Here is a 27,236-nt window from a genome sequence, read left to right as displayed (position 1 = left end):
TGCATACATCTACACATTAGCTATTAATTTGAGCAATTATTTGCTTAAATTCATACAATGATAATATAAAAACACATAAATGATCCAACCCGTATATTCAATTGAACTATATAATATTTGATGTTCTAATTTAAATAATTATATATCGATCCAAATATTCTTAATATATTACAACAAATCTATTCCGTGCATCGCACGGGCGCAAATACTAGTTTTGAGAATAATAATATTCTTACAAGCCTATTTTATACTTTAATTAGGCTCTACTCTCTATAATTTATATCATTGTGTGAACTCGTGTCGTTACCCAAAATATAATTTAACATTTTGATTTTTAATTATTTTTTATTTTAAAATGTAATTCATAAAAAAAAATTGAGCAGTCAAATTGACCTCTTTTTTTTATTTTATTTTTTTTTTTTGGAAAAATCGGAGGAATACCCGGTGGCTCTAGCTTCTATTCGGCCAACATCTCACCATCAGTCCTCAAGATATCGCTGATTTCTTCTGGATGCGTACTAAACTCAACCTACTCACACTGTCTTCTTAGTGCCACTTTAGCCAGCCAGTCAGCGATCTTGTTATTGTCACGTGGTGTGTAGGTAATAGACATCATCCAGTCCTTCTTAAGCCATTCTTTGCTCCATGTCACTAAAACTCCACATTGACGCAAAGGTGCAGTGCTACTCTAAGCCAATCAACCACTTATTGCAAGTCGCTGTATAAGTTTATCTTCCTCATATCATGTTCCCAGTCCCATTTGAGGCCTAAGTAGGTTGCCCAGATCTCGCCTTCAGTTGCATTTCTTGTCTTCGTCATGCAGCTAAAGCCTCCAGGCCAGTCTCCATTATGGTCACACATCACTCCGTCGTAGTCAGTGAGAAGGTCTTCTGAGGTGAAAGATGCGTCCGTGTGTAGAGTAGTCCAACCATGTTCTAGAATGGTGGTTCCACTTTCCTTCTTCTTCTTTGCAAGTAGGATGAATTATTTCAAAAAAGTCTTTGTCATCTCATTTTTCTGATCACAAATCTATTTGATCTTCCTTCCCCGTCCCAAGCATCAAAATTCATTGCAAAAAACCACCTCTTAGCCTTATAAGGTAAAAACACTTCCCATATTTCTCTTGTCTTTGTTCGATGAAATTGACTAACCATTGAGAATATTAAATTGACAAAAAAAAGAATTGAAAAACTAAAAATGTAAAATTTCTCGTTTATGTATTACTGTATTAGACTATTAGGACCGAAAATGCAAAACACTTTACTCAAATTTCTAACTGCCACGTCATACAAAACAGTCGTCAGTTACATCTAGGAAATATGACAAGTGTCCTCCACGCGCTTCTCCCATCGAGATGCTCTGTAATCTATATGCACCACCGCGTGTTCCAACTTCCCTCTCCTCTTTTTCGATTCCCCCCTCAGGTCTCAGCTTCGCAGTTCCTCTTCAGTATACCCTAGATTCTCTGCGGCCCCAACCATGAACACTGGTAAATCTACGCTTAAATCCATTCTTTACAGTTTCAAATCTTCATGCATTTGCGCCGTTTCTTAATTCTCAACAAATATTCTGTTATGCTTGGTTTTATGTATATTTTACACTTTCGCTTCAGCGCGGTGGAGAACTAGATTTCTGCATTTCATGCAGTCATTTTTCTCGGTTTAATTCTCTAGGTTTTTCCGTTAGACTTGATTTAGGTAAAATGTTTAGGTGACAATATAATTGGGCTGTTGATTCTTCACTTCAATATTGACCCTAGCCTCAAGGAATACAGTTTTTGTTTGATGCATTAGCTTCTCTGCAAATGGTCTTTGCTTGAATTTAATGAGCCGTGGACTTGATTTTTTTTTTTTTTTTTTTTTTTTTTTTTTTTTTTGCCACGAATGATATACTCCTGAACACAATGAACTTTGAATTTGATTTCTTTACTAGAACATGATGAACTTTGGGTTTGACCTTCGTTATGATCAAGCTTTGCTTGAATACTACAAATTTTTGGCTTGAATGCTTGAAGAAATGATTCCTGATCTCTCAGCACTTGCATTCAGTCATGTTCCTGATCTTCATTAGTTTGATGAGATTGACATACTACATGAGTTTGGACCAGTTGAGTTGAAGCATGTGCTTCATCTCAATTCTCAACTAAAAGCTTAAGCTAATATTTGGATTGCACGTTTGTTTTTATATAGTATATGCTCAACACGCCTTCTCACGTGTGCAAGCCAGACGGGCTCCAAGCAACACGTCGAGCATAGTCTCTTTTTATCGCTCAGAGTTTCAAACCCATGACCTCTGCATGGTGTGGGCTCTAATACCAAATTGAAACATGTGTTCTATCTCAATAAAACCCTAAGCTAATAGTTGGATCGCTCAACAAGTTGGATGATTTTGGCCCAGATGGGGGGTGGCATTTTTGTTTTGACATTCTGACATTCATGGGGAATTACAGCTCTTTTGGGATTTTTTTGCCCGTCTTAGGCTATGAACTGGAACAGACTCTGTAATTACCTTTGGGCTTAGCTTAGATTTATTTGTCTTCAATATAATCAATTGCTTTCTTTCCAGATATTGTCCTTTACTCTGTAATAAAAATTTGAAGTTTATTACTTCTTGTGAGGTACTTTTATGTTCTAGTCAGTTGGGATTTTGAAAGTTTTATGTAGTGTAATAATTGCTGTTGTAATGCCATGTTTATTTAGAGTCAATTCGGCCTGTGCTTATATATGATTCTGTAATTTTGTATCCTTCAAAAGAAAAATTAATGTTTTTATTTTTCACGTAAATTCTCTTTTCTCATTGCTTTTGGATGTGAAAAAAGTTAGGTTGACCCTTGATTGAGAATCCAAGGCTTCTCTAAGAGCTTGCTAGGGTGAGGAATGGCTCATCCTAGGATTGTGAGTGCCTTTCGTGCAATGAAAGTGCTTGGGATCTCTGAAGACAAGGTGAAGCCCGTATTGAAACGTCTTTTGAAGTTGTATAACAAAAACTGGGACCTCATTGAAGAGGAGAACTATAGACCCCTTATAGATGCAATTTTTGACAATGAGGAAGCTGAGGTGATTTTGTTTTTGTTTCTTCTTTCACCAATCTCCCTTTTTTTTTTTTTTTTTTCCAGTTCAAACAGTAATCCATGCTAATTTCCAGCTAATCAATTCGTTGTACTTATTTGTAATTCTGTCAGCTATTATTCTTAAAATGTTTATTCACTTTATTGCTTTCCTCATCTTACAGGAAGCAAAACGTCGGAAATCATCAAAGAATGCTGAAGTAATGCTTATGCTATTCTGCTTTGTGAATGCTAAAGTTGATGTATTAGTAATACTACTAATTGTTTCCATATATATGGTTAGCAGGAGGATAATTTGGAGGAAGAAGAGGTTGTGGATGAAGAGCCTATGAGGCCCTTAAAAAGATCGCGTTTGAGACAGGAAGCTGAAGCTGGTCTATCATCACCATCCAGCCTGGGTGGAACTTCACAGGTGAGGCATGATGTTGAGGGGGCTGAACTTCTTGGACTGCACAACTCCTCTAATGGCCATATGGATTCTGAACCACAGCCTGCATCATGTCAATATATTGCTCAGAACAAAGGAAAACAGCCTGTTTCTCCCAATGCTCAGCTTTCTGGTGCAGACAAAAGTCAGCCAAGTTCTTGTAGTGCAGGAACTGGTTTGGGTTTTGAGAGGGGTAAGGAAGTTCTATCTCCTCAAATCATGTCTGCTAAAAAGCCAAGCAGTGAGCCTAGCAATGCACAGTCATCCAAAAAGAAATTTCATGCATTGATCAAACCTAAAGAAGAGCCGGTCACTGGAGGCATGCACCAAGAAGTTCCTGTTTCAGGCACTCATGCAGGTATGTATCAGTTCATGTTACTGAACCATGTTTCTCATTTCTCATGGGCTCATGGCCTTAAAGGAGTTTTATTTGTCCAGTACTTCAACTTTAGTGGTTTTTGGACTCCTTTCCAGAATCTCTTATGCTTTGAAATTTGGTATACAGTATATTTACTGTGCCACTGCAAAATCTGATGTCTTACTATTTGTGAAGGTTTCTCAAAATTATCAATGATTTCTGAGAGATTTCTGAATTACTTTTCTAAGGAAACGTTGCATCACATCGAGATAAAATTGATTCTACTATTTGATGTGTCCATTAGTTGGTCAATAGTTCTGAGAGCACTCTAATTAAGATCTCAATTAAGTTTTGGTCTAGACAACCAAGGGAAAAACATGTATTCCAAATTTAATCAGATTGAATTGGGCTTTTGGATTTAACCTCTTAAACATTAAAAAGTGACCAGAAATTTATGAGATGATGGTGGTTGGGAGGGCCGGTGCCCATTGGGGTTGTCTGTTGTCATCATCTGCTCTCTATGCCAATTACTTGTGAGACGATGCTGATAATTAGTTCTTCTATTCTTAGAGCTCTTTTCTGGGAACTTTTAGATTGTAAAATTTTCTTTCTAAAGATCACATTTTTTTTTAATTTGCTGCAGTGTCAGCAAAGAAAGGTGGATCATCAAATGCAAATGGTTCGATCGGGAATGAGGATCATCCTTTAGATCCGAAGATGCAATCCGGAGCTACACTAGATTTAGCTCTATCAAGCGAAGCAAGAGCCAATGATAAGCTGGAGGTAGCTTCCTCAACCTCTGGAGAGGTGAAAGTGATTCTGAACTGTAGCGCAGTTCTAGGAAGACCCAACTTTGAGATGCCTAGCCTAGATGCAGTGGTGAAGTTGATGGAGGAGAAGTGTCTGAGTGAGTACAAAGATGTCGACCCAAAATTTTCCGTGATAAAAGTAATGCAAGATGTTTGCGAGTGCTTCTTGGAGTTGCGTGCTCAATCTTCCATCGCTTCAGAAGCAACAAGAGATGAGTAGTAGGAAGGTGCACTGCGAAAATGGCAAACTTATTATTCTTTTATAAAGACTTTGCTGTCAGGGAATGTTGGCTAAATATGTAGATGTTTCAAGTTTTCTTTCTACATTAGCCATACCATCTTTTATGGTGTATCTTTGTAACCTAAAAAGAGCATGTCTCTTGTACTTTCACAGTTGGGTGGGCAGAGCCTTGTAGTGCACTGCTTGGTTGCACTCCAACTGATGTTCTATTAAATTGAAGTTTCTAATGTGGTGTTGTACAACCTAAAGAGCTACTCAGCCTTAGGGATGGCAACGGGGGCGGGGAGGGGGAGTACTCCCCGTCCCCGCTACCCCGTCCCCGTCCCCGGCGGGTAATTGGAAATATTCTCCATCCCCGTCCCCACGGGGAATTAGGTGGGAACGGGATTCCCCGTTCCCCGTCCCCAACGGGGAATCACAAATGTTTCCCGTCCTCGTTCTTCGAAACTCTTCTCCATCCCTGTTTCTTTTGGGCGGGGATCGGGGATTTCCGTCAGGGACGGGTCATATTGTCATCCCTAGTCAGTCTCTCATCCCTAGTCAGTCTCTTGTACAATAGTTAGTTGCAAGGTGGACCTTCCTTTAAAATAACTAGTGTTTCACCATGCTGAAATTGTTTCTTATGCTTTGAGTTTCTAAACACACTGTATGCATGTCTCCAAATACAAGCAATGGGCCCAAAGTTTCAAAATCACAAGCAATGGGCCCAAAGTTTCAAAATCACATGGCTTATAATATAAGAGATAACATTCCTTGCCACTAAGTCACTTGTAATAGAGGGGATAACTAAGTCACTTACATTAGAGGGGATAATATTTTGAATACATGCTATAAATATTGACTGTTGATGAGGTTAATTGTTAATCGAGTTTGACGGAATCGGCGAATGAATTTCAAATTGGATTCTAAACAAAGAAAGATTTCAAAATCATATGAAGTATCAAAATCATATGAAGTAACAAATTGGTATGCTTCGTGCGTGCGTCGTGCGTGCACTATACGTCAAGGTTATCAAGGCGGACTTTCTAGGCGAGATGTAAATAAAAATATATATATATTGAAAATATCTTGTCTTTGGCAGCTTTTTTGCTGGCCTATTTACTTGAAGTAGATGAATAGTTTTTCTTAGGATAGTGAGAAGTCAAGTATTTATTGTATATTGAAAATATCTTGTCTTGGGAAGCCTTTTATAACCCTATTTACTTCAAGTTGTCTTGAGAAGATGAATAATTTTTTCTAGGGTGGTGAGAAGTCTAGTATTTATTGATAACATGCCAGAGTGAGATAGTGGGCTTTGCTCGGAACAGGAGGACGACGCCGGAGCTTTATCGTGCCGCCATCAGAGCCACCACGCACCTCCACGTGCCGCCGTTGAGCCGTTGCTCCGATGCCACGCGCCGGCGCGTGAGGCAGATTTCAGCGACTTCTCCGACTGAAAATTACACCGGTCAACTCGCCTTGGTGTGTAGGTTCAGCATCCCGTGTATGTTTTGTGGAGTTTTGGGTTGTATTCTGCACTTAGGCGAAGCGAGCACATTAAGCGAGCACATTAAGTGTTCGGTCTCGACCGACCGGACGCCTAGGCGACGCCTTGATAATACTGCTATACGTGCATGATTAAGAATTCCACTGAAAATAAAAGAAATCATATAGTGTACCCTACAAAATTTTACCTTTTCTTTAACTACTTCAATTCATTCATTAATTAATTGTAGGTTTGATGGTACAATTAGATGAAAATTTTGTTGCTGGAAGGCCAAAAACAGAAGATTGGGGTGGGGAGCTCAAACTAATCTATACTATTAATGATGGTCATGTTATTAGTCCTAACTAATTGTAAAAGGTTATACCAAGTATACAAAATCATTAATTTGATATCTTCCTTAGAAAATGAGTCTTCAAAGTTGTTGCAATATATAATAAAAAAAATTATTATAATAAAAAATTTTATTCGTGCGTCACATGCACACGGGTAATTAGGTAATTATTTGTTCGAATTTAAGCAAGAATAACATAAAAAAAAAAAAAAAACATAATCGATACAATCCATTTCATCAACTGCATTATATAATATTCGTTATTATAATTATATTTATATATCAATCTAAATATTTTTAAAATATTATAACAAATCCATTCCGTGCAACACGTGTGAAAATACTAGTGACTATAAAAGCCTAATGACCATATGAATACTAGGGAGTCAAGATATTTGATCATTCATTAGTTTTGCTAGATATTGATATTTTAAAATTTACACTATTTAGTGCATATAGAACAGAAAGGAGTCAATGACATTTGTATCAATTAATAATCTAAGCTAAGCTAGTTACAACAAATTATCATCTTAAAATAACCAGACTAATTACAAAATATGATAATGCCATTACTGTCATATGTATAAAAATCCACTTTTATACAAAAATTAAAGTTTAATTTCATACAAGCACATAATGTCACATCTAAAATTTTTAAAAAATATAATTTTAAATGACTTACTTATGAATGGCTCTGAATAACCACTTATCATCATGGCCAAGACTCTAAAACTCCCTATGTTAACCCTTCTAAAATTTGAATATAAAAAAGTTAATAATAAGTTTTTATTAGTTAAAATTAATCAAAAACCATAATATTAACTGGATTACAATTCTCTAATATTGTTATCAATATTCTTGCATGCTTTTAGATCATTTATTTTGTGTTTGTAATGAGAATTATAATACACATGCATTGTTTAGCTGCACCAGATAGATTAACCATCAAACCATCACTATTAAATACCCTCCTATTCCTCTTTAATTTGTATATAATATAGATATTTGAACTGTACAATATGGGAAGAAAGGGTAAAACAACTCACAAATTGGGTGTGGCATTGGCTGACGGTTAGGTTAAGATTGTGTGGATCATGGTCCATACAAGTTGTATGGATTATATTTGTATATTGTAAAATAATGTATATTTAGTACAAAAATAATGTACATTGTATTCAGGAGATATACATTATTTTTGTACTGAGTGTACATTATATTTTATTATGATCTATATAACACAGTGGACCATGGTACACACAATAATTTGTTTAGACTGGGCTCTAGACCGGCGAAGTATACAAAATATGGTACACACAATAATGATTGGGGGTGACGGGTGAGCATTTGTAATTCATTAAGAGACGACTTTTTTCTAATGCACTAGGCAATTGAACCATATTTCTTATACCCACATATTAAAACAAAATGCTATCAACAACAAAGCTTTAAAACCAATTGAACCTGTATTTAAGAAAAGAAAGGCAAACAAGTAAAGTTAATGGCAAGCAGAAGAAGACTCTTCTTACTCACTTACCAGAGAAATCTACAACCCAGAGTTCGGAGTGGAGGAGCAAGAAGGGATACTTGGGTCACAGTTAAAGGTAAAAAAAAAAAAAAAAATTGGTTAATAGGGGTGAGTAAACGGTTGATCGGTTACATAACCGATCAAAAAATTGAAAATTTATGATATCAGAGCAATAATTTATGGTATCAGAGCAATAATTCATGGTATCAGAGCAATAATTCAAGATATCAGAGCAATAGTTTTATTGAAATTGACGTATGAAAGGAAAATGCATGCAGTTGCTTTTTTCGTATAATTTATTTTTACAGCAAACTGAGCTAAGATACAAATATTATTTCATGTGCATCCAATTAAGATTCTTTTCCTAAGACCATCTCCAAGGGGGCACCAAATATGCAAATCCTAGCGTCATCTCGCCATTTTGACAAAAATTTGATCTCCAACGTGAGTCTCCATCGCACCATAACGCCATTCCTTTTGGCGTTAATGAACAGTGCCGCGCCAAATATGGCGCGACACTGTTCATTCACGGCAAATCGAGAAGGGAAAAAATTAACCCTTTTACCCTTGTTTCTTTTTCTAATTACAAATGTACCCTTTATTTGTTTTATATGTATGTATTATTTTATTTTGTTAAATACTTATATTTAAAGTTTGTATAATTAAATAAAAATTATACCATTTTAAAGATCTCATTGAGACGATCGAAACAAGACTAATATTGAATATATATTAATTAAAATTTCTAATACATCAAACATAACTAGAACATAATAAAAGTTAAAATACATACGACATACATCAAACATTACTAGAACATAATAAAATTAAAATTAAAATACATACGCACACATAAAATCACAATATACCTCTGGAGAAAGGTCATATAGATATTTTGGTATATTGAGTAGTCCACCTACAAATAATCACACAATTAGATTATTCAGTTTTATATAAGCACACATAAAATCACTTTTAAAATCTACAAGGTGAAAGATGAGAGTTGAGAGACAGAAAAAAGAGACTGGGAGCGTTTGAGGTCTGAAGAGAGGAAAGGTGAGCGGCGCACAAATATGGTTATGTCTAGTCTGAAACCCTAACAAGCCTTTATATACTAATATTATTCGGGTTTTGGGTGGGATTAGAAATTTAATTCGCAAACCCGAAACCTGGACCGTGTTAAATAAGAATTGCCACATTTTATCCAGGTCTAGCCCAAAACTCAAGCATAGATAAGCATACTAACTTCACTAAATACTCTAGGAAACATAAAATAGGAACATCTTACCTCCTGTGCGGGGCATGGGTGAAAAGTCATGCTAAAACTCTAGTTAATTGATCCAAAAATAAATAAAGAGAATTTTAAAGTTGGCAAGTGACATTTTGTTTAAAAAAATTTATTTATTAAAATAATTTTTTTTTGAAAATTCAATTTATTACTCCCTCCGTCCCGAATTGGTTGTCTCATTTGCTTTTTGCACGCTTTTTAAGAAATTAAAGTAAATGTTATGTATTTTTCAATTATGCCCTTCACTTTTTCACTTTTGGGAATAAAAGCAAAAGTCATAAGGGTAATTTGGGAAAAAGTAGAATGATGGTGATGTTCAATTTTGGAAAGAGGACAATATTTTGGGACAAACTAAAAAGGAAAGTAAGACATGCAAAATGGGACAGAGGGAGTACTTTTTTTTAAGGTATATGTTAGAATATTTAAATTCAACTCAATTCATTACTTAAACTATTTAAATTTTAACTTAATCGATCGGATGGTAACTGATATATAGGCAAGGTCGCAAAACACGTTAGGTGTCCCCTAGGCGTCGATTTTTTTTTTTAAATGTAAAAAAAAATAAAAATTATCAAAATTCACTAATAGAACATAAGGAGCCGTTTACTAACTGTAAATTTCTGAAAATTTTCAGAAACTGGAAAACAGAAAACAGAAAACATGTTTACTAACACAATTTTCATTTTGAAAACTGAAAATAATTTCTGAAAAACTGGAACACACTTAAAAACTGTTTTCGAAATGGAAAACAGAATCATCTATAATCAATTTAGTTATATGTCACTATAACCACATTACTATGATTACATTCATTATCATATTATTTTACTTATCACTATCTTCTATCTTTTCTACTTACTTTACTTATTTAAACATAATTTATTTGCTTACACTTTAAAGTAAGACGTTATTTACATTATCAAAATTAAGAATTAAACTCTATATAATGTTTTAGATTTTGATTGAACTCAATAGATTATTAGTTCGAATATTTTTAATTATGTTACATCATAATACAAGTTCGGTCCAGTTATCCGATATTGAAATCACACATATATTAGAATTCAAAGTAAAAGTTATATATTCATGTACAAGTCATTCAAATGAATATATCCAAAAAAATATTTTAAATATTAGTTCAAAAAATATTAATATTATCTGAACTAAATTTTAGGTGAAAACTGAAAAATTAGAAAATAGAAAACATAGAACAGTTTTCAGTTAGTAAACAAGTTTTCTAAACAGAAAACATAGAATGGAAAATAGAGAATGAAAACTGAAAAATTAGAAAACAGAAAACAGAGAACAGTTTTTTGTTGATAAACGGACCCTAAGGTTCTCATCATTTTTTCTTACAAACTATTTATTTAAGTGGATATAAAATTGTTTAAAATATTGTTGAAACCATCTAAATACATAATAATAAATAAAAAAAAAACTAAAATTAAGAGCAAAAGGAGCATTTTTTTGAGAAATTGGTGGGGCAAACCGCCTTAGGCCCCGTTTGGTTCACAGTAAATATTTGAGGGAAAATGGAATTGGAATTCTGTGAAAAAAAAATTACCAGGAAGATTAATTACATTGTTTGATTGGTGAAAAATAAATTACTGAGAATATCGATTCCATTGTTTGATTGAGTTTGAAATTGTAAGGAATAATGAGTATAAAGACAATTAGACAATTAATAAAATACACATAAACTCTTAACATAATACACATAAATTCATAACATAATACACATAAAGTGCACCCTGGTGCATGATATAACAATTGCATTTTATTGTGAAAATATTGGCTCAAGTGAGGGTGGTGAAGGAAGGAAGGAGGGTGGCCAAAGTTATGTTGGGCTAGGAAGACATGCATGGTGGCCCATCTGGCTAGCGCATGGCTAGCAATGTGAGCCCATCTGATTCCCTATGGCATGGTGACTAGCGGGGACCATGCACCCCCCGGCGCACATCGGCGCCCCCACCGATTGGGGTTGGTAGTAAGGGGTGGTAGAGAAGGTGGAGACGTGGGTGAAGATACGAGGCATGCATGGACACATGGAGAATGGATATGGAAGACTAGCCGATGTCGTACACTTGTCAACAATCTGGAAGACCCTCTACACTATATAAGGCACCCTCCCCCCCCCCCCCCCCCCCCCCTTTAAGATATCATCATCTGAGGATTTTGAGCACTACATGCGCCTTGGTCTAGTGGTCTCTGGTCTATACTCTCAACCCAGCCACTTGGATTCGATTCCTGTCAGTAGTAAAGTTATCCCCGTTCTATATTTCTATACCCGGTTTATGGTGGACTCGATATGTAACACCCCACTTTTCTTAAACCTTAATTACAAGACTTAACTAAAAAGGGAAACTAAACAGTATTAAGATAGCACTTAACAATCAAACTACAAGAGATGTCACCGCCACAATCACCACACACGGTGATTGCACAGGCAAGGAAAAGATCTAAACAAAAGTCAAGCTTAAACAACTTGAAACAAACTTGGGGATTAAAACCCCGGTGTCCAACACCATCAAAACATCTAATCAGATCTAGCAACCAAGTCATAACAAACATAACTAAAAAGAGTTTAGACTACAACTCGCTCTCTAAGCTAAGCTAGTCTAACTCGATCGCGCTCGAACTGGGTCCACCTGAAAGGGGTTAACAAACAAGCAAGTAGAAAAACAACCAATTAGTACGAAGCTAAGTATAACGCCACACAACCCTGTAAAATACTATAACATATACTTTTGGAAAACATTTGCCACGTACACTTAGATCAAGTAATCTTAATCACTTTAAACAACACTTAAACATACTCAACGATAAGTTCTAGATGCTTGCAACCTAATCATTAAATAGGCATACTTCCTCATACAGTTAATTCATCAACAAACTCATGTTTTCGTATATAAAACTTATTATCATGGGGAAATACATTACTCATGCTCAACTGATGGGTAAAGATATACTTAAATTTTTAACAAGCAATTTCATGCTATCAAGATAATCAATAAATGACAATATAAAGTCATGTTTTTTCTCATACTTTCATGCAACACGTGCAAATCATATAATCATGCAATAAGATGAACATGATGCTTTAGTATAAGTATAGATAGATATACATATACACTCTTTCTTTTGTAACAAGGAACACTTGTTCTGTGGAGTTTTCTTAGAGTCACAATAACTCGCTTTTCTCTTTTTTCACTTGAGTCACACAGACGCGCTTTTCTCTTTTTTCTCTTGAGTCACATAGACTCGCTTTCTTTCTTTCTTTCTTATACTCGTGGGCGAGGTAGGAACTTCACCATAATGTGAACGGACCTATCTAGGCTCGGCATCTAGCCGACCTAATAGTCGTCTCACCCACAGAACCATTCTCTTGGTTCTTTTCTCAAACTTTGTGGAATCAGGTATCGTACTTGTCAATGTGCACACCCCCTGATAGGGATTCCAAGTCCGGCGGGTAGTATCCAACCTAGTAACTCGGGAATATCGACCTCGTTACTTCATATCGGATCGCAATGTCCGTTTCTTTCTTTACTTTCTTTCTTTCTATTTTCTTCCGAAAGGACATAGTCCTAACGAGTCTCCAAAACCACGGATCACTCACACTAGATACATATAGATATAACTCATGCAGATAGTTTCTCAACTACTTCTCTTTTCTCACAAATTGGAAATCAAATATCATGCAACTTCTCAGTACAACTAGATAATGATTTTTCAAAATAGATATAGATTTTTGAAATGGGTCTTAGGCTTACTTAAAGCCACTTTGGCACTTTAGTTCATGATATGCTAAACATGTTCTTTACTGATAAAGAATATCTCAAATCCTCTTTGACTATAAATTAAGCAAACAATGTATTAACTCATGCGCATAACTCAATTCTCGATAAATCTTCTTAGCAAACACTTAGAAATTATTGTTCATGCTCTTAAACTCAACTTATACTTCATAAACTCATTCACTATAAATTAGAAATCATACTCTAAACATATCAAATTCTCACATTCTTGACAAGGCTTCTCAATAAATCAATATAGATACTTAGGCATGCTATTCGAGCAAAACTTATCAAATAATGATCATGCTTTTCAATCCAATAATAAAATAACGATCATGCTTCTCATTCAAATATCTAAGCTCAAACACTTCAAAATTCTTCTTCACTATAAAACAATTACAGAATACTTCCAAAGCAATTCTCAACACAAAATCTACTGTAAATTAAGCATTTCAACTCCAAAATCAACGAAATCAACTTCTATTAATGCGTCGTAATGAACCCGAGTGTCCGAGCCTTAAGGACCGACGAGTCCTGTTCCAAACGACACGTAGCTGAGCCATAGAGGGCCCGGGCATTACATAGACTTGGCCTGGCGAAGCTTGTGGCGGGGTTTGAGGAGCCCCGCTACTTGGCTCCGCCAAGCGGCGGCCTTGGGCAACAGTTCTAGCTGAGAACCGTGCCCAAGGGCTGGCTCTCCATGGGACTAGCCAGCGGTCCTTGACTAGGGCCGTTGGCTAGCTCCGTGAACCTGTCTGGTGTCTGTGCACCAGAGGGATTTCTTCTTCACCTGCAACAAACTTTGAGCAATCCAACACTCTCAAATCATCAACAACACAATCATATATCAACAATAGATCACTAATAGCTTAATAACAATAATAATCTAGCATTTCTAAGCATTTTCACTTCAATCTAGACTTCACAGAGTCAAAATAAAGCTAGTTGGGAGTCCATGAGTTATATCTTTGTTGCATCTTCTTTTTGTTGGGATTCCTTCTTCTTCCCAAGTCAGCCACTACCCCATTCACCACCTAAATACCTCAAGCAAACCACACAACAACCTTAAGCACAAGAATCTCAGAGATGGAAAGCTAAGGAATGAAAGCTAGATGGAAAATGGGTGGATGAGATTAAGCCTAAGAACTTATTGTTTTCTTCTTTGTGTTCTTGTAGAGCTCTTGGTGGGGAAGACAATGATGGAATCAAGAGGAAAATGGCTGCTAACTATTCATTTTATAGTGGCTCAAAACCCTAGGAAGATCAACAATGATTGGTGGAGGGCAAAATGGTAATCTGGTTGATTTTCTAAAAATATCAGACAAGGGATGGAATCTTGTGGTTCACCAAGCAACATGGACCAAAGTCTAGAAAGATAATTTTAAATAGTTTGGGGGTCAAAATACATTTTTCCAAAAATACTTTCTTGTGATAACCACTTAGTTTAGGCTTCTCATATTTCTCCCAGTTTCACTCCAATTGACTTTTGGGTCAAAAACTTGGTACGCAATGTACCCGAAATTTTTAGAAATAAAATATGTCCCGATGTTGAATTCATTTAAAACATAACTCAAAATAATTAATTCATACACCGTTTTCATCATAAAAATTTTGGTAGAGTGAAAAATGACTATTTTAAAATTTCTTAAAACCGAATTTATAAAATTAAATTTTGAATTGTCACACGATCCCAATAAAACAATCAAGTATAATTACTTTTTTATATAAAATTCAGAAACCTATTTAAAATTCCAATAAAACAATTAAATATAATTATTTTTTCATATAAAATTCAGAAACCTATTTAACCATTTTTCTAAATATTAAACGTATAGGGAGTATGAGTTGATCATTAGTTTTATAGGGTGATTTTTTTCTTTTCTTTCCCTTTTAGTCTAGGTAATGTATGCACGAGGGAGTATATATTGTGAAAAGTATAAATAATATGGAAAATGCTAAGTATAATTTAAGAGATTATTCTCATTATGTGGTTTGCACTATAGGTGAACACAAGGAAAAAATGGGTTACCATTATCTACGTAAAGAGTAAAATAAGAACAATCTCAATAATAAAATTTTGTTGAGTTTTTAGTGAACCAACTTTTAGCGTTGGGGTCCTTGCATAATTCCACTGGCGAGTTTCTCTTTCTCTCTCTTCCTTCACGGTAAAACAATGAGTTATTACAATCTCTCTTGTCTTCCACCCATATATTTTCTTTCTCAACAAAACAAAAGTATTAACAAAAACCTCTCATTAACATTGTTATATAGGTATATGTGATTAATTTTTGAAAATTTGTATTTATTTCTAAACTTATTCCTATTGTCACATGTTAGGTTAACATAATTATAAAACTATTTTACATTTACTAGTTATTTATCAATTGTTCGATTTTGTTATAAATGTTAGCTTAATAATCAAGCGTACATTTATATCGAGAGAAAAATATAACACCACTCTTTCTAATTTAACTAAGATAAATATTTTATAACATACAAGTATTCCATTTCCCCATTTTCTTACAGGCAGCACCTTTTCTTTCACCCACTGTCGGAGCTTGAGCTTTTGTGCAGCTAGGCCTCGCAATCTGTTCTCATTTGATCTTCGCATCTCAGCAGGTGAGCTTCTCTTTCCCGTTTCTTAGTCCAAATTGTTATTTTTTCTAATAGCTCTAGATTTTTCCGTTAAATTTCAGTTTCTTTATCATTTTCCGCTTCAATTAAAGTGTTTTTTTTTTTTTTTTCGGTTTGTCTCGTGGATAATATTTATTATTTTTATTTATTTAAAAATTTAATGCTAATATGTATTTCCATTTTGGTTTACACATACATTATCTGTGAATGTAAGTGTAAATGGCTTATATTGCTGGAGGAAGAATTCCATGACTCGGTTACACAATTAATTTTCATTTGTATAGTTATTTATTATGGGAGAAAGAAATGAATTTTAGACGAAAAGAGAAATAAAGTTTGTGGAATTCTGAATTAGGAGGAAATGTGCTTTGAAATGTAGTTTTGGGAGGTTTATGATCTTAGGATTCCAGTGTGGCGGTGAAGAGTTTGGTTCTCTGTTGGAAGGAGTACCTCTAGTAAGAGCCAAATAGTACCTTGGGATAGATTGAAGAGACTAGGGTTTCCCAATATGGTGGAAAAGAGTTCATTGTTGTTGGAAGGGGCCTGTGTGACAGTACCTTGGGGATTAGGCCTCCCGGCTTAACGAGTATGTCACTAGACTTCAAGGTCTTTGGCAGGAATTCTTCTTAGCTTCATTGGTGCACAATGTATTCAAGTTAGTAAGATTGTTATATTGGCCGTTCTGGGGCTGAAAGGGTAATTTATAAAATACGCAAAAACTAAAAGAGAATGCTATTTTAAACTGTTTGGAATGAAAGAGATTAGAGACAACATTGCAGTTGTATCAAACACAAACTTAGAAAAAATGGAATGAATGGTATTAAGCAAACAGGAGTTGAAGGTTAATTTGCTAACTTCCTGGGATCTATCCTAGAAAAATCAAAATAAGATTCACAATAACTCTTGTGGGGCATATAGTGGTTTAATGGAAGCTTAACAGTTAACACATGTTTTATGGTTTGACGCTTCATAACACGTGCTATTTGACTCATTTGGATAATAGCTTAAAGAGGTTTTTTGGAGGGGTATTTACAGAATTCTTTCATAAAAGGAATCTATGTTTTCCTATTTTCTTATGCCAATTGAACATCCTTTGTTCTCGTTTTTCCTTGGCAACCTGTCAATCTTATTTTTGTTTGTCTAGAATAGAACCCAGGAAGTTGGCAAGTTAAACTTCAACTCCTGTGGGGCATATAATGGTTTCATGGAAGCTTTACACGTGTTTTATAGCTTTGACGCTTCATAACACGTGCTATTTGACTCATTTGGATAATAGCTTAAAGATATTTTTTGGAGGGTATTTACAGAATGCTCTCATAAAAGGAATCTAGGTTTTCCTATTTTCTTATGCCAATAGAACATCCTTTGCTCTCGTTTTTCCTTGGCAACCTGCGAATCTTATTTTGAATTTTCTAGATTAGAACCCAGGAAGTTGGCAAATTAACCTTCAGCTCCTGTGGGGCATGTAGTGGTTTCATGGAAGCTTAACACGTGTTTTATAGCTTTGACGCTTCATAACACGTGCTATTTGACTCATTTTGATAATAGCTTAAAGAGATTTTTCGGAGGGGTATTTACAGAACTCTCTCATAAAAGGAATCTAGGGTTTCCTATTTTCTTATGTCAATTGAACATCCTTTGTTCTCGTGTTTCCTCGGCAACCTGCCAACCTCAGATAAGGATCAAAGTTTCTACCTCACAAGGTATTGGACTGTAAGGAAGAGGAGATTTTTTTATCCAATCAGGCTTCTGAACTACCAGAGGTGTTGTTAAGAGCACATTTTATAATATTATTGCTTGTCCCTTATTGACCAACTCTTTATAATCTAATTCTGGTTCAATGTGCTTGTCTCCATTTCGTGCCAATTTCTATGATTTAGATCTGCATTACTGCTTAGATTCTGATATTATTTCCATGAAAGAGCATTGATATGTGTGTAATGGTAGAGAAGGTTTTTTGCTCATAGCTGAAAAGCGTGAGAGATGACATTTAGGGGACTATTTTAGGGGCCATAGCTTTTGCTGCAAAACGTTGAAGGACTAGCACCATAACCATTTGTTTTTTGGGTGTGGGGGTGCGGAGAGATAACTAACTGATGTGCACAAACACCAAAATATACACCTGCTCTTTTTATCAAATTACATGAACATAACTGTTTACATAGGTATATGTATATGTGTTTGTAGGTGGTGTTCCATGTCCCTGTTACTAGATAGATTCTGTCACATCCTCCATGCTCCCTGTTTTATATAATGCAGAGTCACATTCACATATTGCCTTCTGTCATCCTCTCCTATATTTCTCCTTTCAAAATTGCTCCCTTTTGGGTCATTAATATGAAAATGGATGGTGCAACCTCTAAAAGAAGCTAACTTCCAAAGTAGAAGGGCGTTAAGACAAATGCAAAGTGAACAAAGTACACTCTATTTCAAAACCAATGCTTTATGTTTCCTTCTGCAATTACTTTTTTATTATACAGATTGCTTATGATAAAGGGTAATTGTAGTTTTATTGAAGAATATTAAAGCTGCGTGAAGAAGTTTGCAGAGTAAACAATGCCACGCAATCGAAGAACCAGAAAAGCCTATAAAGCTATGAACGATATTGGAGTCAAAGAAGCTATGGTGAAACCAGTGTTGAATAACCTTTTAAAATTATATGATAGAAACTGGACATACATTGAAGCTGAGAATTATAGAGCCCTTGCAGATGCTATCTTTGAAAGGGAGTCAGAGGTTCATTACTTCTTTCATTTTCTTTTTTATTCTCTGTTTCGTATTTCTATTGTGGACCATATTTTCCTCAACCTTTATTCTCTAAATATTGACTTCACTCCATATCATATGCAGGTTGCACAGAATAAAGAGTCTAAGAATAGTGAAGTAATGAGATTGTTTCTAATTTGTTACCCTTTTGGTGATTTCCCAATATATTGTTTTAATTTTCTCTGGTTTATCCCCTCTTTTTTCTTTTGTTCCTGACAACCCAAACTTTTGTAGCAAGGAGTTTTGGAGGAAGAAACCTTACGCAAGGAGTCTGAACAACCACTTAAGCGACAGCGGTTAAAACATCAAGATGATCAACCTTCACTTTCCTGTGACAACTCTAGCTCCACCTTGGCTGAGGCATCATTCAAGAAGCCTAAAGTGAAGTGCAATGATGTATCTGGTGAAAGTTGCCCGAGTGTCTTACAAGGCATGGTGGCCTCACATCAGCTCAGTCATGGAGGGAGGGCAGCTCAAACCCCTTCTCCCTCATATCAGACATACAGTAGAAGCAAAGGAAAGGAACCCATTTTACCAAAACCTGTGGTGTTGCCAGATAAATCTCTTCCAACTCAGCCTGCTGGTGCTGACAGAAATCAGACTAATGGCTTGAGGAAGGCTAAGGCTGGACCAAAGCCTAGCTCTCATCCAATGCGGCTTAGAGATAGACAAAGGAAACCTCAAACTCTTCAACCTGCCAGAGATAAGACATTGGCCCCTGGACATTCTTCTCATGTCTTACACCAAGAGCCAAAAACTGAAGCTTGCCCTGTGCTAACCCCACAGCAGAAAATTCTTACTGCTCATGATTTTATAAAGCCTAAGGATGAGCCATTCACTGATGATGCACCACACTCAGAGGTTCCCATTGCTGTTATCCCCTCTGGTAATTATTATGCTTAGTGTGTCATTTGCTTATTTTCCTTTGTTGACGATCTGTTGATACTTGATATAATAATTTCTTGGTAAAATCTAATGTGATCATTATTTATTCAACAGAGTCATTATACAAGGATGATGTTCCAAGTGTAAGTGGTTTGGTAAAAGATCACAGTGCTTCTGAAAACTTAGCAGCAGATTCCAGTGGAGCTATGGATGGAACTTGCTGTATTGCAACTTCATCCAGTGAAATGAAAACCAATCAGCAGCTGGTAAGGATAAAGGATGGATTTTATTCTAACCTTGGAATTGCTTCATCTCCCTTTGGAGAAGTGAAAATCTCAATAAATTGTGACTTTGCTCTTGGAAGACCTGATTTTCATTTGCCTAGTCTAGAAGACGTACTTATATTGGGTGGAGGATAAGTGACTGTGGTCATTCCCTGGCCCCAAACTTCTCTGCACTGAAACTGATGAAAGATGTGTCATTGCTTTTGGGATTTGGGGGCCAACTCTTCTCATTAATGCAAGAAACAGACAACATGACAACAGCTAGTAATCTGTTGGAAGTATCTCTTGTGAAAAATGCTTTTGATTCTAGAGACATGCCTCTTGATTCTGCAAATGAATTTATCAATGCTCAAGTTGATGCTGGTTTGGTTCTTTTGCAGATACAACAACTTTCTCCTCCTTGCAATGGTGTGGATGACAGATCACTACCTGATGAAGATGCATCTGGGAACAACCACTGCAAAGTTGCTGAAAATGGTCGAAGTGTTCTTGAAGAGATGAATTCTGAAAGTCCAGAGGTTGTGGAGTCACTTCAAGTATCTCATGATAACACAAGCTCTTTAAATGAGGGCATTGACATTACTAAGGGGCAAGAAAAGATCGCAATTTCATTAGTGAATGAAGTTAATAGCAAGCATCCCCCATCCTTCCACTACATACCTCAAAATACAGTATTTCAGAATGCATATGTAAATATTTCTCTGGCCCGTATTGGGGATGATCATAGTTGTTCAACTTGTTCTGGTGATTGTTTGTCATTGTCCGTACCTTGTGCTTGTGCATATGAAACTGGGGGTGAGTTTGCATACACCAAAGAAGGCCTTGTCAAGGAAGAATTTCTGAAAGAGTGTATTTCTATGAATCGTGATCCAGGAAAGCACTGCCAGTTCTACTGCACAGAGTGCCCACTTGAAAGATCTAAAAATGACAACGTTATAGAACGTTGCAAAGGTCATCTAGTGAGGAATTTCATCAAAGAATGCTGGAGGAAGTGTGGATGTAATATACAGTGTGGCAATCGTGTAGTACAACGAGGAATTAGTCGAAAGTTACAGGTACGCATTTGCAGATAGATGGCCGTTTGGGTTAACCCTGGAATTCCACATCTTTTGTTAATGCTTGCATTATACCACTTTATATTTCATTACCCATGAATGGTTGGTTCCAGTGAAGTGCCTAATACATCTTTTGGAATTGTGGTCTAGTTTGTTCCATAAGTTGCATCTAATTTTGCTTCATGTTATAGTATCTATATATATATATATATATATATATATATATATATATATATATATATATATTAGGCAGTCTAAAGATTTAGGGTTTGGAGTAGGTAGTCTTTTGGAAACTTGTTTCCTTGTTTGGTGTTTTCTAGCTTGTATATCTAGGGTTGTGTTGTGTATTCTCTGTGAGGATGTATAGAATATAATACAGTCTTCTATTTCATAACATGGTATCTAAGCCTTTACAGTAAGGCGTCCGGTGACCTCAGTTCCGAAATCCGGCGTTGTTCTGCCCAGCGAGTGGGCCTCACACGCTGCCGCCACCGCCCCTTCCGTCACGCGCCGGCGCATGAGCTGTCTCCGGCGATCGGAAAATTCTTCTGCCAACACTCCCAGGGTCGCTTGAGTCTTGTGGTCTCGAATCTGGACTCAGTTTGGACCATTTGGCTTCCGTGATTTTTGCTCTACGGTTAGGTTGTATCGTACACCTTCAGGTTCCTATTTTGTGTGCTTTGTGATCTGCTTTTTTGTTTTGGTATGGCTGAATATCAATTTGATATGTTTGCTAAGTCGGTCATAATCTCTGCTGATGAGTTTGCTGAGTTTTCTCGGTACCGAGCCTCTCTTAAACATGCTATTGCTAACTCAGGTAACACAACTTCTTGCCTTCTCTCGTCCTCTTCCAAATGGATCATAGACTCAGGAGCCATAGATCATATGACAGGTAACTCTAGTCTATTGTCCACATTTTCTCCCCATACACATAGTCCTCCTGTCACCTTAACAGATGGATCTACCTCCCATGTACTTGGGTCTGGTACCATTTTGCCTGTCCCTTCGCTCCCCTTGTCATCTGTCTTGAGCCTGCCTAACTTCTCGTTTAATTTAATTTCGGTCAGCCAACTTACTCGTTCGTTAAATTGTCGTGTTACATTCTTTCCGGACCATTGTCTGTTTCAGGATTTTACGACAAAGAGGGTGATTGGTAAGGGACACATGTCTGGGGGTCTCTACATTCTTGACACCACGAGGCTGGAGTCTGTGGCTTGTTCTAGTGTTGTCACCCCGTTTGATGCTCATTGTCGTTTGGGTCATCCTTCCCTTCCGTTGTTAAAGACATTGTGTCCTCAATTTCAGAGTTTGTCTTCTTTACCTTGCGAGTCATGTGAGTTTTCTAAGCACCATCGCGTGCATTTGAGTCCTAGAGTCCACAAACGTGCAACTTCTCCTTTTGAATTAGTCCATTCTGACGTATGGGGACCGTGTTTTGTGACCTCTAAACCTGGGTTCAAGTATTTTGTAACATTCGTTGATGATTTTTCTCGTATGGCGTGGTTATATTTGATGAAGAGTCGTTCTGAATTGTTTGGTTTGTTTTGTGGGTTTTGTTCTGAAATTGAAACCCAGTTTGGAGTGCCTGTTAAAATCTTACGCAGTGATAATGCTAAGGAATATTTTTTCGTTCCCCTTTGCCTCTTATATGCTTCAGAAGGGTATGCTACATCAATCCTCTTGTGTCGACACACCTTCCCAAAATGGGGTGGTTGAGCGCAAAAATAGGCATCTACTCGAGACTGCAAGGGCCTTGCTATTTCAGATGGGGTTCCCAAGTAGTTTTGGGCTGATGTTGTTTCCACAGCCTGTTTCTTAATCAATCGCATGCCCTCCATAGTCTTGAAGGGGAAAACGCCATTCCATTGTCTCTATCCATCAAAGTCTTTGTTCCATATTGACCCACGTATATTTGGTTGTGTATGTTTTGTTCAGGATGTTCGTCCCACTGTCACCAAGTTAGATCCAAAGTCTTTAAGTGTGTCTTTCTTGGTTATTCTCGTGTGCAAAAGGGGTACAAATGTTATTCTCTTGAGCTTGGTAGGTACCTTGTGTCCATTGATGTGACTTTTCATGAGGACATTCCTTTTTTTCTCTTCCTCTCTAGATGTTATCCGTAAGGGGGAGGATAATGACGTTTTGATGTATATGGTCACATCCTATGTTCCTACCCTTCCTATCCCTCCTGTCTTAAAGGTATATTCTTGTAGACCTCGTCATAATGCCCCTGTTCCAGATCCGCCTCCTGTTACTCCCCTTGACTCGGTGCCTGCACAATTCCCTGAAGCCACCTCTTCGTCGTTAGATCCAGTCTCGGACAATAACCTTCCAATTGCTCTCCGAAAAGGTAAACGCAGTTGTACTTATCCCATGTCTTCCTTTGTGTCATATGGTCGTGTGTCACCAGCCTCTTGTTCTTTCATGGCTTCTCTTGATTCTATTTCTGTTCCTAAAACTGTTAAAGAAGCTTTGTCCCATCCTGGGTGGCGAAATGCTATGATTGAAGAGATGAATGCTCTGGATCGTAATGGTACTTGGGAATTGGTTAATCTGCCTGCTGATAAGAGGACTATTGGTTGTAAATGGGTGTTTACTGTCAAAGTAAATTCTGATGGGTCTGTTGCTCGACTGAAAGCTCGTCTTGTGGCTAAGGGCTATGCCCAAACTTATGGAATTGATTATTTTGATACTTTTTCTCCTGTGGCTAAGCTTACTTTTGTCAAGTTACTCATTTCGATGGTTGCCATTCATGATTGGCCTCTACATCAGCTTGATATCAAGAATGCTTTTTTGCATGGGGATCTTCACGAAGAAGTGTACATGGAGCAACATCCTGAGTTTGTTGCTCAGGGGGAGTCAGGGAGAGTATGCCGACTTCGTCGGTTATTATATGGGTTGAAACAAAGCCCTCGTGCCTGGTTTGGGAAATTTAGTCAAGCTGTTGAGAGCTTTGGGATGGTGAAAGGAAAATCAGATCACTCCATGTTTTACAGTGGTCTAAAACAGGCATTATTTGGTTAGTAGTCTACGTGGATGACATTGTTAGGGAGTGACACCAAAGGGATCTCATCTCTCAAGACATTTCTTCATAGTTAATTTCAAACCAAAGATTTGGGGCCACTGAAGTACTTCTTGGGTATTGAAGTTATAAGGAGTAAAACAAGTATATTACTTTCTCAACGAAAATATGTACTTGACTTGCTTTCTGAAACAGGAAAACTGGGTGCTAAACCATGCAATACTCCCATGATACCGAACACACAATTGTCAAAGGAGGGGGGAATTGTTTAAAGATCCTGAGAGGTACAGGAGATTAGTTGGAAAGCTGAACTATTTGACAGTGACTCGTCCAGATATTGCATACTCTGTTAGTGTTGTGAGTCAGTACATGGCATCCCTAACTGTTGATCACTGGGCAGCTGTAGAGCACATCTTGAGTTACTTGAAGGGAGCCCCTGGACATGGAATTTTGTATAAGAATCATGGTCACACTAAAATTGAGTGTTCTACTGATGCTGATTGGGCAGGATCAAAAGAGGATCGAAGATCAACAACCGGCTATTGTGTTTTCTTTGGAGGTAATCTGGTTTCGTGGAAGAGCAAAAAGCAAAATGTGGTGGCACAATCAGCATGTGAAGTGATGTGGATAAACAACCTCCTGAATGAATCGGGTTTCAAAGCTCCAATCCCTGCAAAACTATGGTGTGATAATCAAGCTGCTCTTCATATTGCATCCAACCCGGTATTCCATGAACGGACCAAGCACATAGAGATCGACTACCACTTCTTCCGTAAAAAGATACAGCAAGGTTTAATATCTACAGGATTTGTGAAGACGGGAGAACAATTAGGGGACCTATTCACAAAAGCCCTTAACGGCACCCGAGTTAGTTATTTATGTAACAAGTTGGGCATGATTAATATCTATGCTCAAACTTGAGGGAGAGTGTTATAGTATCTATATATATATTAGGCAGTCTAAAGATTTAGGGTTTGGAGTAGGTAGTCTTTTGGAAACTTGTTTCCTTGTTTGGTGTCTTCTAGCTTGTATATATAGAGTTGTGTTGTGTATTCTCTGTGAGGATGTATAGAATATAATACAGTCTTCTATTTCATAACAATTCTTATGTATTTTCAGGTGTTTATGACACCTGGAGGGAAAGGATGGGGCCTACGCAGTCTAGAGGACCTGCCAAGAGGTGCATTTGTTTGTGAATATGTTGGAGAAGTTCTTACCAATGCAGAACTGTTTGAACGAGTTTCACGGGGCTCTAGTAGCGAGGAACACTCGTATCCTGTGCTGCTTGATGCTGATTGGGCTGCTGAAGGCGTGTTAAAGGATGAAGAAGCTTTGTGTTTGGATGCTACCTATTATGGCAATGTTGCGAGGTTTATAAACCACAGGTAAAGTTCCTACAAAAGGGATTGCATTCTGGTCACACCATTAATTTATTGATGCTGTGTTGGATTGTGTGTACATATATTTTCATCTATTTGGAATTGTTTTGGTTCTTTGCCAGATGTTTTGATTCAAATTTAGTTGAGATACCTGTTGAGATAGAGACACCGGATCACCACTACTATCACGTACGGAATCTTATCCTCTGTGGTTCAAACTTATTTAATTTCTAGTGTCATTGGTGTTGACTGTTCTACACTAATGGTTATTTTGTACTGTATACTGGGTGTGCTACCTTCATACAGCTTGCCTTCTTCACTACAAGAAAAGTTAAAGCCATGGAAGAGCTGACTTGGGTGAGTTGAAGTGTGTTTAAATTCTATATTTACTTGTTTATAGCCTTGAGTATTAGATGCATACTGTTGAAACATAAATTGTTGACCTGACCACCCATTGGAGTAAACTTGTTTAGGGATTTTGGTGAAGGGAGCAATAAAGATAGTTACTATGTAGGGGTTTGGGTCATGTAAAGTTTTTACAAAACAAAGAAGCATTGCTGTGAAAGAAGCCCATTGGAATTATAAAATATGATGCATGTGCCAACTACTATGTAGTGTGATGACACCTCCGTTACCATTTCAAATGGGTGGTCATAGGATTGAATCGGCAAATTATACCATGGACCAGGGTCTACCTTGCATTGTAGACCCTGATCCAAAAATAACCTTCGGATTCTGTATCTATAGTTGACACATTCTATACTTGCAGTTGATAGTTTCAGTACCTGTAGCAATCATATTATGTAACCTTCAGATTCTGTATCTATAGTTGACACATTTGTACGCAGTTGATAGTTTCTGTACCTGTAGCTATTATATTATGTGTTAGCAATTATCAAGTTATTTGCTTACATATACAGAAACTGTTAATGGTAGGTACAGAATGTGTTAATGAAGGTACATAATTTTTGTATCAGGGTTCACAATGCAATATGAACCCTGGTCCATGGTATAACAATTGGATCGAACCCCGGTGGTGGGGGCATTGATTCTTTGGACTGAATAAGATGTTACAACACTCAAGTTCACCTAGAGCAACTCATGCATGCGAAATTAGTCTTAAGAGTTGGGTTAATCTTCTTTTGATTAGACAGTGTTGTGTTTTCAGGATTATGGAATTGATTTTGATGATGTTGAACACCCAATCAAAGCATTTAAATGCCAATGCGGAAGCAGGCTCTGCAGAAACGGCAAACGTTCAAGCAGAAGCAGTAAGTAGCAACAGAACAGAAGGATAATGTTCATCCCATTCTGTTTTATTGAATTCAGTTGTTACAACTTATACCTACTTTTCAGTTTTGACTGAGTGGTTTGCCATTCTTTAGTAACTTTCATGGTGTGGTATGTTCAGGGTCCAGATCAAGGAGATGAGAATACATCTGATATGATTATTTCAGCAGAGCATGTTGTATCACCCCTGCCCTAGAAAGCTGGTGGCTTGGTGAACCTTTAGTTCAAATCAATGGATCTTTGTTGTGGATTTTTTTTTTTAAATTAGTTTATTTATTTAAATTGCTTCTTGTTTCTTGATATTGATCAGACCCTGTACATTGTTATTAATGCACCCTGTTGTTCAATTATTTCAATTCTGCTCCCAGCCCCAGCTTTAATGATAAGATTCAGTTTACTATCAGGTTTACAAGTTATTCCCAAAAATATATTGGGAATGTTTGGTAAATAATTATTAGCTGATAATTGATTAAGTTAATGGGTTTAATTAGTTGATAATTTTTTTTTTTGAATGCTACTTATTCTATTACAATGTAGTATCTGTTCATAGCTACTTTCTCAACCTACTGAAGCACAAAGAACCAATAACGCCTCCACT

General features: G+C 36.8%; 2 protein-coding genes and 1 long non-coding RNA gene across 9 annotated transcripts; 2 read left to right on the top strand and 1 right to left on the bottom strand.

The window, feature by feature from the left end:
* The first annotated feature begins 1,380 nt into the window (after positions 1 to 1,380).
* LOC109182701 (probable inactive histone-lysine N-methyltransferase SUVR1) lies at positions 1,381 to 5,490 on the top strand. Of its 4 annotated transcripts, none has more exons than XM_019332862.1 (6): positions 1,381 to 1,489; positions 2,823 to 3,056; positions 3,232 to 3,267; positions 3,354 to 3,852; positions 4,496 to 5,153; positions 5,439 to 5,490. In XM_019332862.1, exons 2-5 carry the CDS (start codon positions 2,877 to 2,879, stop codon positions 4,879 to 4,881), a joined length of 1,101 nt encoding a protein of 366 aa, XP_019188407.1. In that variant the 5' UTR covers positions 1,381 to 1,489; positions 2,823 to 2,876; the 3' UTR covers positions 4,882 to 5,153; positions 5,439 to 5,490. The 4 variants fall into 4 exon arrangements, with proteins under 4 accessions (XP_019188407.1, XP_019188405.1, XP_019188406.1 ...); XM_019332860.1 differs by having other exon boundaries at positions 3,351 to 3,852; XM_019332861.1 differs by having other exon boundaries at positions 2,819 to 3,056.
* On the bottom strand, positions 4,168 to 22,405 carry LOC109182705. Its single transcript, XR_002054400.1, has 3 exons — positions 22,090 to 22,405; positions 15,780 to 15,785; positions 4,168 to 4,178 (listed from the first exon to the last, which is right to left on the bottom strand). It is a non-coding gene; the product is annotated as an uncharacterized LOC109182705 (long non-coding RNA).
* Positions 15,856 to 27,041, top strand: LOC109182699 (histone-lysine N-methyltransferase SUVR4-like). Of its 4 annotated transcripts, none has more exons than XM_019332855.1 (11): positions 15,856 to 15,945; positions 18,509 to 18,696; positions 18,811 to 18,843; positions 18,961 to 19,612; positions 19,726 to 19,877; positions 20,276 to 20,950; positions 25,089 to 25,354; positions 25,471 to 25,537; positions 25,655 to 25,705; positions 26,517 to 26,619; positions 26,760 to 27,041. In XM_019332855.1, exons 2-11 carry the CDS (start codon positions 18,517 to 18,519, stop codon positions 26,777 to 26,779), a joined length of 2,199 nt encoding a protein of 732 aa, XP_019188400.1. In that variant the 5' UTR covers positions 15,856 to 15,945; positions 18,509 to 18,516; the 3' UTR covers positions 26,780 to 27,041. The 4 variants fall into 4 exon arrangements, with proteins under 4 accessions (XP_019188400.1, XP_019188398.1, XP_019188399.1 ...); XM_019332853.1 differs by having other exon boundaries at positions 15,860 to 15,945; positions 18,468 to 18,696; XM_019332854.1 differs by lacking the exon at positions 15,856 to 15,945 and adding an exon at positions 18,243 to 18,377 and having other exon boundaries at positions 18,468 to 18,696.
* Positions 27,042 to 27,236: the final 195 nt, after the last annotated feature.

The sequence above is a fragment of the Ipomoea nil genome, unplaced genomic scaffold (genome assembly GCF_001879475.1).
Source record: "Ipomoea nil cultivar Tokyo-kokei standard unplaced genomic scaffold, Asagao_1.1 scaffold1074, whole genome shotgun sequence".
Classification (NCBI taxonomy): domain Eukaryota; kingdom Viridiplantae; phylum Streptophyta; class Magnoliopsida; order Solanales; family Convolvulaceae; genus Ipomoea; species Ipomoea nil.
The sequence above is the reverse complement of the archived record's forward strand: the minus strand, read 5'-3'. Positions and strand labels throughout refer to the sequence as shown.

Excerpts from the sequence above, each read along its gene's own strand:
- LOC109182699 (XM_019332855.1), top strand. The coding sequence starts at position 18,517 with ATGCCACGCAATCGAAGAACCAGAAAAGCCTATAAAGCTATGAACGAT. Across the intron at positions 18,697-18,810 it reads TCTTTGAAAGGGAGTCAGAG|GTTGCACAGAATAAAGAGTC; the intron begins GTTCATTACTTC and ends TATCATATGCAG. Across the intron at positions 25,355-25,470 it reads GCGAGGTTTATAAACCACAG|ATGTTTTGATTCAAATTTAG; the intron begins GTAAAGTTCCTA and ends GTTCTTTGCCAG.
- LOC109182701 (XM_019332860.1), top strand. The coding sequence starts at position 2,877 with ATGGCTCATCCTAGGATTGTGAGTGCCTTTCGTGCAATGAAAGTGCTT. Across the intron at positions 3,057-3,231 it reads TTGACAATGAGGAAGCTGAG|GAAGCAAAACGTCGGAAATC; the intron begins GTGATTTTGTTT and ends CTCATCTTACAG. Across the intron at positions 3,268-3,350 it reads AATCATCAAAGAATGCTGAA|CAGGAGGATAATTTGGAGGA; the intron begins GTAATGCTTATG and ends ATATATGGTTAG.